Below are 14111 nucleotides of genomic sequence, written 5' to 3'. Positions count from 1 at the left end.
CATTTCTGGGGAAACACGCTGCGTACAAGCATTGGGGTTTTTTTTTTGGGGGGGGGGGTGTTGTTGGTTGCTTTTTCTTTTTGTTTGAGACACAGGTGGGCTTGGTTAAAGGAGAAAATAATTTGTCTGGCCACCGCGTCGTCTTCTGACAGAGTAAGCTCTTCCTGAGGAGCCGAGATGCCCTGCGAGGTCTGCAGCAGAATACAGATGGGCCCATTAAGGTGTCAAACCCTCCTGCAGAACGGCAGCTTTCCAGTGACAAATCAGCTTGTCAGTAGCTTAGGCAGTTAGTTTACCATAACCAGTCACTTTATAGCAGAGTGATACAAGAGATTTTCCCATTCTCTTCACATCCTCCCCTCAGCTCGAACCTCCTTATAACGATACGTGTCTGAGGGAATAGCAGGGAAGGACGTTTGAATGCCAGCAATGAAATGCCTCCTGGCTGCACTGACAAGAGCCTCCCTTTCTGAGCTGATGGGGTGACAGATGGAGAAGTAGCTACTCTCTGGAGCACGGTTTGTTCCAACAAGCTTACCTGAAACGCGGAAAAGCAACAAATCAGATCAGCAAGCAATTTCAACTCCTACCTGTGCACGTTTTCTTCTATGTATGCTTTGCAGAAAGCATTGGAGTGTTCCCAGGTTGGATCAATGACAGTATATTGAAGGGGAAGTTATTTGTACTTCCTCATCTCAACAAGTTTAGTCCTGCTTCACTTAAATTATTTACTGTCTTCAGAAAGCCAGTTAGACTCCACTATGTCTGGTTTAGATACTTAAGCCTAATATGTTTAGTAAGGAAATGAAGCAGGGTCACTCCTTTTGAAATTTGTCAGCAACAAGTTCTATTGATTTTATCCACATTTACAGGAGCCTGTAAATTGTGGTGTCACACTGTTGACAAGTGTGATGTATTTGAGGATTGTCACATATAGAGTCCCAGGCCCTGACACCTTCAATCCTCCTGAGATTTTCTGCATTTTCAAAACCAAGAGTTAAAATGAATCACTCTCCCACCCCAAACACATGCTGCAGACACACATTCAGGTGAATGCATTTTAAATGTGCAGTTTTCAAAAAATTCTCCTATTTTTGTCATTTTGAGCAAAGCCAGAGCCGTGGGAGACAGGGTGGGGAGGAATTTCTGAAAATCCAGTCCAACTCAGAAAACCCTTTAATTATTAGGCAAGGCCATTTATCTACCAATCATTTGCACCTTTTCTGTTGCTAGCATCCATCTCTCCTCTCCTTTACTAACCTCTCTTATTATAGCGCATGTTAACAGACTGGATGGCAAGAGTTTCATTCAAGCTTCTTAACCTCACATTGAAGGATCAAAGCAAACCAGCTGCAAAGAAGAGATCCTCAGATGTAGTTAATCCTAGCGCTTCCCATTTTGCTGCCAACAGGCCCACCCCATCCCCTCTCCTCCCTGGCACTCCAGATGTTACGGGAGAGCAGCCTAGGCTACCTAGCAAATACCTGCCTAAGAGCTATCCCTCGCTGTGCTCCCCGGTCCTCTCGTTCAGCTGAGTTCTCCACGTAAGCCTTCAAAAAGAGGAGTCAGGCAAGCCCAGTGAGGTCAGACTTTTGCATTGCATGAGGCAGACGGGAAGATTTTAAGAGGGGGCCCTGCACCCCCTCATCACTGCAGTGAGTTCCCAGTATCGGGAATGGGTTCGTTCAGCTTGTCCCGTTTACGAAACGCACGCTCCCAATTTAGCTCAGCTCTTCAGCTTGTGACTCGAATCTTTCGGTTCCTGTTCTGCAAGGAGAAAGCAACACAAGCTGTTATTCTCACAGTTTTTATTTGTAAAGGACATAGCATGAAAAGCTGTATTTCAATGTACTTCAAAACCTGAAAAAATCCATGTCAATTTGTGATATGTATGTTAAAGTGCTTGATATAACAATACTTTTACTAATGTTGTCTTCTTGAAAATAATCCAGTTCTTATTCAGTTAGTAATAACGCAAAGACAAAATATACTTAATGGAGACATTTAGGGCCATTCTGAGCTATACAGGGCACATTTGTACATTTCAAGTGTAACATCAGTATTTCCCCTTAAGATGCACACCTTCATTTGATTGAAAGAAGGAATTTCCTCAAACATGCCTTTACACCACTATTTTAAAAAGAGAGTTTTGAACAATGGTATCTAATTACACATGCCAGCTCAAAACAAACGTGAATAGAGTTTTCACTAAACAGTACGATTTCATTAGTTTCAGAGACTTGTAAATACTTTTTTTGCACAGTACATTTGTACACAGTGAGGCATTTGAGTCTCTGACTCCTTGATTCTCTTTTGATTTCTCTGACTCTATATTTAATGTTAGTATAACAGGACTATGCAAACTCAGACATTTGCAAACAGATGCTGGGTAGGAAACTTTGTAAAAGCAGAGAGCTTTGGTCTTCTCCAAGATTCCCTTTCTCAACCAATGAAGGTGCTTTAACACTGAAGTAAAAATTGTGTCAGCTTAGAAGAATCCCGATGGGTTTCTCACCATTCTAGCAGACAGAACGATTTCTGTAAACCTCACAGAAAAAAACCTCACAGTTCCCAATAAACAAAAGTAGTCTACCAAAAAAAAAAAAGGATAAAAATTCACTACAAAGAACCATACTCCCAAGGTTGTCAAATAACTAGTCTTCTACAAATCAGAGGTACTCAGATGTGCCCCTTTCAACACACCTTAGGGTGCTTTATTGCCTACTACAAGGAAATATTACAAATACATCATTTTTATTGAATCATTAATATGATGTGAAACCTGACAAAAACAAACAAGCCAATACTTGCTAAAGAAGCTGATGTGAAGTTGTCTTAAAGTTAAGTGCTAAAGGTTCCTTAACCTAGTTTGAAATGGAGGAAGTCCCTATTTTGAATTTTCAAATTTCTCAGGTTTGGACCTACTATTTTAACTTTTTTGACTTACTCTTTTGAAAGACTGCCTTCTGTGTGTATCATTTATTCATCTGTGCTTGACCTTTAGAGATGCTCAAAGTTTTTACTTCATCCTGCTTGCATTTAAACTGTGTCACGTTGGGTGAACGTTATGGATGCTTAAATTTATTCTGAGAAGAAGGAAAAGGCATTCAGCTAGCAGATGCAGATGCTGCTGCAAAGAAATGCAGTGACTGAAGAGGTTATTATCTCAGTAAAATGAAAGTCACTTAGACTGGGCTGGGCATGAGGAAATCATGTATAGCAGTTATTAGACACAGAATGCCCGAACTGTAAGTAAAAGAAAACAAAACATCCTAAGCAGTCATTACCAAATAACGCTGCCATAGGGTTTCTGGTACTAAATGTATAATTTATTGATAAAGAAAAGCACTAGCAATGCATTTTAAATTGCTGCTGGAGGTTTGTCATGCATCTTCTGCTGACTTTTAAGCAGACTTGCCCAGCCACTCAAAAAACCTAACGCCTCAAGCTCCACCTTTCTGGACACGTGAGGGAGACGTCAGGCAGCTATGAGCTCTGGCTACAAACTCATGACACCATTCACAGCCCTTACGTTCGTTACTCACAACTCACGCCCGCAGCAGAGACCCTGCAGCGCTGCCTGTGGTGTTTGGGATGAGTTTAAGGACATGCAAGCGCTTTCCCTTCTAATAACATCGAGCCGTAACAAGAATTTTCTTCTGGCCAGGAACGTGATCCAAAACCTTGACACCAAAATGAGCGCTCTTACAAGACCTGTACAGCAGAAGGACCGCAGGAAAGTGAAGAAGCTGGACAGCAGGCAAACGAGAACGCTAACCCTAATTTTAATCCTCTTTCCTTTGCCTTAGCTCTCATTCCTCTCTCTATTATGTGCATACCATATAGAGATGTACTATTGCCCAGCGCTCCCAAATCTTTTCTATTGCCATTTGAGAACAAAGTGCAAGGCAATACACTTACAATACCAGATAAGGGCCTTTGCAAGCCACAGCTGACCGTTATAGCGGTGAGATGTCCACATCTACTGAAGAGTTGGCCAAGATCAAAGGGGATAAACAAGTGAAAGCAAAACCACACCTATTTAAACCAACTTCTGAAAACTAAAATCAAATGAAGCTAACTATTCCCTCAGACCCCTTCGGCTTCCATCTACAAGAAAGGAAAATATACCCCGTTTTTGCTGCATGGTATCCACAAGTTGATTTTAATGGAATCTGCTGTTCATTTTTAGTGTACAGGATTTCACCAATTCCCAGTTTCTCTTCAAGACTTGGATCTATATAAATGTACTGTATTACTAACACATTAACTGGAAAGACTGTGGGAGAAGAGCCTCAAACGACCAAAGTGGGATTTTTTCCCCCTCCTTTTACTTCATTCTTGTTTTGTAGCTGGATGACAAAAAAGGAAAAGAAAAAGCAGTAATCAAAGATTCCATACCTTCTAGGAACACACATTCTGCAGGATAGAGGAAGACTAGTAACCTGTCAGCATTTCAAAACGAGCTGAGATTGTTCAGTAGCACAGCAACATCGGTGTTTGTGGCTCTACAACAATGATTATTCTCAAGTACAGCAAGAATTTGGTACATCTCATGAACCAAATTCCTCAATATGGGAAAGAAAAAAAAGCCATCCACAACACAAGTGGGCTGGGGGGGAATATGAAGGGGGATCATCAGAACATGTAGGCAGGCGAGGGACAAACCAAGGAGCCCAGCGAACCACTGCTCCCCCACCTCAGGCTGCAGCTGCGCAGCTTAAACAGGTCTCGGCGCCTCCTGGGCTCTGAGGCTCAGCAGTTCCCATCTCCAGTGTTTCAGCATTTCAGCGCTTGTCTCCCCTCTGGAGAGCAATAGAAGTGACACAAAAGACCTTACAGAAAAAAATGACGACTCACGACTTCTGTGCATGGAAAAGGTTGGGTCTTTGAACAAACAAAAAACCCAAAGGGAGATCAGGTACAGTAGGGCAAACGGCATACGCTTACAACATTTCCAAGAGTGAGACAATCACAATGGCAACATACGGATATTTGCTGTATTCATTTGCAATACCTGAAAAAGCCCTGCTGAGTTTGCACTGTATTTACACATTGATTGGCTTCTTCCTTGCAAGCAAGTAGCGGCATCCTTTTCTGCCTCAGTCCTTCCCTCCCCCCAGTCCTTCCCCTGGGCTTAAGCTACTCATATCCAGAACAAGAACATTCAGTCTAAGAAAATTTTCTTAGAGTAATATAATTTCTTAAAGAAGATAGCATATTTACACACATCTAACACATGAAAATACTCTATTTTATACTAAATTTCTGTTTCAAATAAACTACAATACTGCATTTTAGCTTTTCGCAGCTTCAGAGGACAGTCCTGATCTCTAGCATCAATGGGTCTTCCCGCTCACGCTCCAGAAGGCGGCTTTGCCTTACAGTGGTGCGCTACCGTTGCGTTTAAGTCCTGACAGGTCTCCGGTTGCAGTTTGCTTGCTCAGGAAAGGAATAATGAAGTTCTCGGCAAAGCCACGCTAAACATCCACTCCTTTAATGAGCGATCCTTCTAGGACAATGTTGAAATCTTGCAATGTCTGTAGGACCCGGATAAGGGAGTTGACAGTCATGCGGTCCCGCAGGAGGGCGTTCTCCTCGTACATCCGCGTGATGGGTGGGCACTCTGCCAGGAGTGGGATCCACTGGGGCAACAAGTGGTCCCTGAAAAGGCACAAAAGGAAGTATTTTAGCACAAAGGACAACAGCTCTCAAACTGAAATTCTTCTCTAAAAACACATATTTTGTGTGAGATGCACAGTGTTTTACAAAAAAAAGTTTCCTGTGCAATTCTGACTCTTAATTTTGTTAGTAAAATATGACAGAAATAACTGACCATGCTGCAGGAATGAAGACGGAAAGATATCAGCAAAAAACGGACAAATAACTTTTGAAGAAATCAGTAACAGGGAAAGTAAAACTCAAGAAAAAAAACAAGCAGAAGACTGTTTTCCAGCTAGGTTTCAGCATGTCCAGACAGATGAGATAAAACCGGTACTTATTTCTAGATATACCACCTTCTCCCTCACATATAATCAACGCTCCCAGCCCAAGACAGAAAGCATTCAGAAAGAAAGCTTCATCTCGTCTAGTTTTGCCAAATGATAATAGACACTCCATTTTCGTATGCAAAATGATTCAGTGAGAATCTAGAAATGCACCAGCTCTTGTAAAGGAACTCTGAACTCCCAAAGCCTGCACTTCAAAGGCACAATTTCAAGACAGATTTCATACCTCTGACTGTCAAGCTAAAAGTTATATAAAGTCAAAAACATTCTTAGAGGTTTAGACACTAGGCATGTATTACTACTGCTTCTTTGCTGCAGTTTCCTTCCTACTATTAAAGCTACCTAAAATAGGAGCTGGATAACTGACAAATATAAGTTATCTTAAAATAGGAAGATAAAGCTATATAATAAAGGTGTAAAGTATTCTTCTAGTCTAATGCAGAAAGACACATATAATGAAGAACAGTTAGTTACCTCGTCCCCAGGCAAACCAGAATTTGGAATTTGCCGTCCTTCCCAATGTTCCTTGGAGCTGTATTGATGGCAGTCACGTAATGACAGAAGGATTTGCATGAAGACCTCTGAAGCAGAAGGCCCTCCTCGTTGTCTCCAATCTGGTCACTGGTTTCAAAATAAGCAACAGCTTTTTCTGGGGAAGGACAGAATTCAGAACCCAGTGAGCAAAAAGTGCCTTTTAGAAGTAGCTTATTGCAACTTAGAATTGCACAAGGGAGGCCTTAAAAAAATAGCCTGCCAAGAGCTATTGCAGTTTTTACATAGTTTCCTCATTCTAAAAATAATAGGTAGTTGGAAAACTCCACCTCTGCTACATGGCAGTGGTGAGCAGACTGACTGATGTGTCACAGAGCTACGTAACATCAATGAGCCACACGAGCATGTCAGTGGTTTAATTCTAAGTGATACCATCAGCTGTGATTTTTCTTTCTTTCTGAGTGAGAACTTACCCTCAGGCTAACAATCTCAACCTGTAAGCACGTTTTAAGACAGTAAGTTTTACATTACCACAACACAGGCCTACAGATAAGGTGACCAGACCAGTGATTAGGATCGGTCTCCCAAACAAATAGAAATCTAAGTCTTCCTCTCCTTGCCCTTTCCCAGCCACCTCCCTCACATCAGCAGCTACCCTGCTGCAGCCTCCAGTCTGCCTTCTTTCCGGACAGAAAAGCAGCTGTTTGAGCACTCATGTTTCAGTGAAAGACTAGAATTCAAAGTGCTCTTAAATTTCTGCACAGATTTACACTCATCCTTTATAAAAAGTTTATCATTTTTAATCTTTCATCTTGTTTCTCATTTATTTCAAGTAACCTAGAGTGAGTCCTAGGCAGGAGCAGATGGTAGCCTTGCTGATAAGGACCTGAGGTCTGTGCGTGAGTAGTCATTTTGCTCTCATCTTTCTTCTCCTTCTGCCTCCAAACCATATAACCTGCAACGCTTACCTATGAAATCCCAGATGAAGACATTCTTATGAAAAATGCGAGATGATTTGAATCCATGGTGGAAGACCTGCTCCAGGGCTGCAACCAGACCACTTTCTCCACACAACAGGATAGTAAGGCTCCCTCTCTGCGGGAAAGGGAGAGGCTGTAAGCACAACTTGCCCTGTTTATAAGCCAGAAGCTTCAGATCTAAAGGTTAGCAGTCTCTACAGGTGCTTCAATTCCATTTCTGTTCATAAAAATATTTACACTTATTGCAGGTACAAAGCAGGTAATGATAATTAGGAAATACCTCTTTCTCTGGTTTGTGAAAATGTTTCACAATATTGTTCACAGCTTCTCCAATTCCTTCTTGGATCTGTCCTGCGTTAGGCTCTGTAAAACGATGGAGAGCACGGTAGTGGAAGATACTAACTTTAAAACATTCATTGAAGTCTCATGATGACATAGCTTGAACTGCAGGAAATAGTCTGTGTCTTTAACAGGGAAGAGTTCATGGAATCATTTGTCATGAGTAAACCTGAGCCTTAATTATAAGCAAGCAACGAGCAATCTTGGAATAGTCAAATAAATTGCCCCGCTTAAAAATGCACAACCCAAGGATCTTCCTTGATCAATATTTTATTTCAGTTAATCGTATCCTGCCTATCACATAGTGCACCGCAATCCTCTTGCTAAGAGGCATGGGCTGGAAGGTTACAGCCCAATCATTTGACTCAGTTCTATATGGCACAGGCCAGAAAGCCTTGCACCCATGAATTCCTGGCTTCAACCCACAAGATTTTACCGAGCCACAAGAAGTATGTATTTTAAGGAAACGTCTAGTCATCGTACCGGTGTGAGGGAGCAGAAGCCAATATTTCTATGCTTGGAATGGATCCAAGTTTAAGTTATCTTCAACGTTAAAATGTATGCCCTATTTCTGCTCCGACTTCATTTAGCTTTATGTTGCTACTGAATCATGCTATGCCTCCGCCTGCTAATTTATTCAACCATTGCTCTTCCTATGCAGTTGCCTGAAGAATGTCTTCAAGTCCTTCATTCGTTTTCTGATAAAACAGACTGAGCTTCTAATTCCTGTCATTTTGAGCGCACTTCTTCCAAACCTCAAATCATTTTCATAAGTCTTCTATAAGTTCTTTCTAGTTTTTAAGACATACATAGGTTATCATGAGATTGTCCTACAACTGTTATTTTGGAAGCACGGTGTAATTCAGTATCATTTTAATATGTGACGATCTCCACAGTCTTTGGCAGGTCTAAAATACATGCTCAGGTGGTTCAAAATTGAATTATTGGGCTTTGCTTTTCTCTTTGCAAGTAGCTATGATGCCTACACCTTGAGCTAATATGGACTTGCACATGTAGAGAGCTGCACTGATTCCATGACAATTTTTAAATGTTGCATTACTCTTAGAGGCTAATCTTTCCTTGCTTAACATTTTAGCAGTCATGACCTCTAGTTTTACCAAAGCTAGACAAATTTACAAAAAGGATCCATACTGGGCTCATCCGTATGCTTGAGCTGACAATGCCCCATATGGCCCTTACATCCCCATGCCCTGCTGTAGCCAGGTGGAGTTACTCACAAAAAATAATTTTAGGGACATGAAGCCGATCCTTCGCCAAGGCTCCCTTTGGAGAAGGGCTCCTCCAAAAGGCAGCTCAGAGCATCCACATCAGGCTGTGGCTCTGAAGTGCCCTCCAGAGAGGCTATCTCCCCACTGACTGCAAAGAGAGCCCATGAAGCTGAACAGTATTAGCTAGTGCCAGCCTTGCTTCCTCCTCCTCCCCTATCTCAAATCCCCATGCTCCAGGAGAAAGGGGTTATTCTCTCTCTGCTGCCACATGGGAAAATTCAGAGAGGTAAGGCGCAGGATCACAGGGCAAGCTGCGGACATGGAGACGGGGCAGAAGCAAGCTTGTCCCTCAGGTGGCAACTGCCTGCTCCACCAAGCCTTGCTCGCCAGGGAGCTCTCCTGTTAAAGAGGGTTATTTCTCAGCAGTCACTGCCCCACCCTGGGAGCAAAGAGAAGGACTTACTCGTATTCTTCCCAGTGAGGGAAGTGATGCTCAGCCTGCGAGCTGTGGTAGGAGACTTCTGCTGGGGTGGGGTACGGCACTGCTTTCCCAGCTCCTCATCAGACGTTGAGGACACCAGCTCCCCAATAAGTATTCGCTCCAAACTGCCGTCGTCGACTCCCTTCCCCAGCCATCGTCCACACGGAAACCTGCAGTACCAGCCAGCACAAATGCTTTGGTGAGATGCATGTTCAAAGCCAGAGGAACAGTTATCACCTATAAACACTATTAATGGGCAGGAAATACTCTGTAGCCAAAAACTTTTCACAAACCGGAACTGAGAAGGCAGCATTCACCTCAACTTTCTTAAAAAGGCAAAACCAGAAAACACTGCACTCATTCGCCTTCGTCCTTAGGGAAAGAGAACTATGCAAAGCTTGTCTGAAAGCACTGGACACAGCATATGTTACATACGTATTTAAAGGGCCACATTTAGACTTCTGCTAGTGTTATTCTTCATTTGCAACCTTGATTGAGCCTTTAAAGAATTATGATTAAAAATAAAATCCGCAGAGTCTCCAGGCAGATGAAGCTGTAATATCTCCTCATATCTAATATCCAAACCTCACATGCGGTTGCTCTACTTCTTGATGCCATCCACAGTGTCAATCAACTCTGGCGCACATGCACATACCACTAGCGCTTGTACCGATTTCCTTCTGCTTTTCCCCGCCATGTACTGTGGCCAACTCCGAGCTCTGGAGCCCACCTCTCTGAAAGCTAATTTTCCAAATCCACATTTAGGAAAAGAATTAAGTCTGCTTAGACAGTTGAACTAGTGAAGAATTAGGAGATTATTTCTACACAAGCATGGAGTCATAATGGAAGTTTAAGAAATCATCAAAACCTCTAGTTTTCTTGAAATCTAAATTTCTGTACATTTGTTAAAGTATTTAGGCATGCAAATGCTTTCATTTTTTGGCTTCTTTTTTAAAAGACAAAGATTTGCCCCAAAACAATCATTCCAGCTCTTGAGGTTTAAGGAGTTCATTTATGCACAATTGTATCACACTATTTTAAACCAAGAGATTTATTACTGGACAGAAACATATGAATCACTTCAAAAGTATCCAAACAGTCTGTCCTATCTCAGAGTGATATGAAGAAAATCTGACATTCAAGTCTCAAGTAATAGTTAGCAGATTATTTGGCTTCAACTGGGGCTTCTGAAATCAGAGGAGTGGGGGTGCGGTAAACTAACCCCAACCCTTTCTGCTACTCAAATCAGCCCACTCTTTTTCATCGGAGCTCTGCCCAGTTGAGGAGAAGACAAATGCTTTCTTGGTAAACTTGAGTAACCGCTAGGAATTTCAGACAAAGAAAAATAGAACATGGATGAAACTTGTTGCTTACTTGTACGTGTGTCCTGTTATTTCATTTCTGACCATGACACAATCAACCAGCCACTTGGCTAATAGCCCTGAGTTGTCATGACCAATCTGAACAGTCGTCATTTTTCCTAAATTCTGGCACTGAAATGAATAACAATTTTTACTCTATTTAAATAACAACAGACCACGCTCCCCCCACCCCGTACCACATGCACACAGACAGTCTCAAATTTATGTTTTTATTTTTTATTTGATTTACATAGCAGGCATTTTCAACCAAATGCTTTGAAAAAGGAGGAGGAAAAAAAGGAAAAAAAACAGAATAATTGCTGTTTTGGGGTAAGACAGGAAAAAAGTACCTTGAAATAAACTTGTTAAAACCTCGGGAAGAGTATATACGCTTTGTTGCAAGAACTCACCCTGAATAATTCTGTGTTAATTACAAGTTTCTGAGCTAAGGTGATAAAAAGGTGTGCTTTTGTAGAAGAAAGAAATCTTCAGTACAAACAGCTTCTCAAAGTAGCATCTTTAATATTGACCTTTGCTACAATGGAATCACTCCACACTAGGAAATCGTCCGTAGATCCTTTATGATTGTCAAAGATCAATCTGCATATTGTTGGGCAAGACAAAACCCACTAATATAAGAAGCTTAAGCTCACAAAGAGACAGGCATAAGGAAAACAAGGGACTTTGAATTCCAGTGCAATATGTAATTGTAGGTGGGGCTGGCAGCAACATCCATTAAGTCACCTAAACACTTCCCTTACAAGACCTTGGTTTTCGTTGCTTCTAACACTGCCAAGCAAGCAGTTCAAGCTGACATTTTCCATAGTGGGTGGCTACCCAAGTCAATATTTTGGGAAAACTTCAGCCAAAAGAGTATTCCAGAACAGCATTACCATAGTCCTTCGAAATGTCTGTTATTCTGCCTGTTAGAAGTCTTGAGATCTTTCCTACAGAATACGGTTATCTAAACGGGAGGTGGCTTTTGAACAGGAAAATACCTTCTCTGTCCCTGTCAAAATCCACCTATGTTCGGACCTCGTCCAAATACATCCCTATCAAAATCCACCTATCTTTTATTGTTGCTTTGGATCAGCTCGCATTTGCTTAAGTGATGTAACTTCAATTTCAGCAGCACATATTCCTAAGCAATCCCTCCTTACCAGGGCTGGAGCGGAGCCAAGCTGTAACCCAGGGGTGGGAGTGCAGGGGGCAGTCCAAGGCAAAGCGGAAGAAAAAAATTTCAGCAAGTAGGGAAGAAGGAGAGATGGGAGCTCTACGATTTACAGAGGGTCACACCTGGAGCTGCAGGGCACAGGGGCTAGACCAGCCAGTTGGGAGGACAGGAGCAACCTCCAGCAAGGAGCTGGGGGAGAGGAAATTTGGGATTGGCCAAATGTTGGAAAAGGGGCCAGGGTGGAGGTCAGTGGGGAGACACCCTGAAGGGAATAGACGCTAGGAAGGAAATTAGAAGTCAGAAATGCATCCAGAAAATGAAAACTAGAATAGCTGGCAAGGAGACCTGGAAGGGAATGGAAAGTGGAAATAGCCTGGCGAGGTGAGAAGAGTAGGCTTGGGCTGAGATAGGAAGAGGAGAGGAGCCGGCGGGAAACCCTGCTATATGCTCGTATGAATTTTCATCTACCACAGGAGGGGCAGGCAGCCCTTTTTTCCTGCTTTATTTTAAATGTTCTGCAACCTGGAAAACCTGGACAGAATGTGAAATGTTGTGTTCTTAACTTAATAAATCCTCACCAAATAAGTGTGGATGTGTTTGGAAGCACATTTCACACTGGAAGTAAAACGGAACGAGAGTGTGCTCACCTCAAACGTCATTTCTAGGTGGTTTTTCGGAATCTGCATTACGCCCGTATCTCCTAGTTCTCCCGAAACACAAATCCATGGGTTTGATGTGGTTATTGCATTGCTTAATTTTTTGATGGGGATTATCACTGACCGATATGGGATCACTGATAACAGGAGAGGAGAGGAAAAAAAAAAAATTAGTCTTGACCATTTTTTTTTTCCAGGAAATAAGGTTTACAGAATAAACCATGCTTCTCCCTTGGAGACGAGTTCCACGTCTCAGCAGCGTCATAAGTAGAAATCCCCTCTGTGCTCCCTGTAAAGGGTGAGACAAACCGACAAAGCGCCCTGCTGCGGAGGCAGACGCTCTCCTCTCGCAGACGGTCACAGCGGCACTCCCAGCCTAGACAGCCGGCCAGCTACGAGGCAGAAAAGGCTGCTCTGCAGTGCCGCTTTTGGGTGGTTTCCACGCGCGCTACTTTCTGCGAGTAATCTCTAGGAGCGGTCTTCACGCAACTGCTTCTTAAATCTCCGTCATCAGCAGACGGCAGCTCTCATAGCTCTGCAGGGGCTGCGGCGAGAGCCCCCGGGGAGCCCATCCCCGGGCCACTCGGGGCTTTCGGGGCAGGAGGTCCCAGGCTTGGCAGGGCGCAGCGCGCCGGGCTCGGGTGCCGCAAGGTGGTGCTGCAGTCTTGCGACCGGCGCAAGCGTTCACCTTGCAGCGAAAGCCCTTCAAAGCAAGGGCGACCTTCTTGTTTATCGGAGGAAAAAAAAAAAAATTAAGAAAAAAAAGAAAAAGGAATAAATCTCACCTGCGTCAAGCCACCTCCTGTAGGGTGAGAGTGGATATAACACAGAAGGTTATAGGGGGAACTGGGAACACCAGAAATACTGACAAGGCTGGTAACAACATAGACCAAAGCCTCAAATCTGAGGTGTCTCTGTGAACGCCCCTTACCCCCCCCCCCTTTTTTTTTAAACCTGCACCATTTATATCTGCTTGAGACAACAGGAACAGCCTCCCACTCCAGTTTGGATTGACTGCAAGATTTTGCATACTAGCACTACAAGATTGTTTTTCCTTATGGTTAAAAAGCTGCTTTTGGATAAAATAAGCCAGTTTTTTTTTTTTTTTCTAAATGTGCAATATGATGACACTGCACTCAGGAAAAAATCCCCAAACTCCAAGCACTTGTCCTACAGGGGAAAGCTGCCAAGCAGGATGCCCCAGAGAAACAAGGTAATGAAGGATGAATAAATCTCCTTGCACTGTGCTAGTTCTGAGGGGATTTATTTTTTTAAGAGGAGAGGAGTAGAATGAGTGACTATTCTGACAACCAAGCATAACTTGCTTCACTTCACTCTAAATGGATAAGAAAATGAAAATCAAAGTCAATCAGAAAAATTAGGTCATCTCA

The 14111-nt window shown here is 42.7% G+C and overlaps 1 protein-coding gene across 2 annotated transcripts in view; it reads right to left on the bottom strand.

Moving 5' to 3' along the window:
• Positions 1-4509: 4509 nt before the first annotated feature.
• The window catches only part of DENND5B (DENN domain containing 5B), a 120897-nt gene continuing 111295 nt past the window's right edge, over positions 4510-14111 (bottom strand). For both annotated transcript variants that reach the window (XM_068946134.1, XM_068946141.1), the window contains 7 exons: positions 12712-12857; positions 10904-11022; positions 9512-9699; positions 7761-7843; positions 7469-7595; positions 6483-6657; positions 4510-5664 (listed from right to left, as the gene is read on the bottom strand). In XM_068946134.1, the coding sequence (XP_068802235.1) occupies positions 5481-5664; positions 6483-6657; positions 7469-7595; positions 7761-7843; positions 9512-9699; positions 10904-11022; positions 12712-12857 (1022 nt within the window). In that variant the 3' untranslated portion in view covers positions 4510-5480. The remainder of the gene's footprint in view (positions 5665-6482; positions 6658-7468; positions 7596-7760; positions 7844-9511; positions 9700-10903; positions 11023-12711; positions 12858-14111) is intronic.

The sequence above is a fragment of the Struthio camelus genome, chromosome 1, assembly GCF_040807025.1.
Source record: "Struthio camelus isolate bStrCam1 chromosome 1, bStrCam1.hap1, whole genome shotgun sequence".
Classification (NCBI taxonomy): domain Eukaryota; kingdom Metazoa; phylum Chordata; class Aves; order Struthioniformes; family Struthionidae; genus Struthio; species Struthio camelus.
This window is presented reverse-complemented; position numbering and strand designations above follow the sequence as displayed.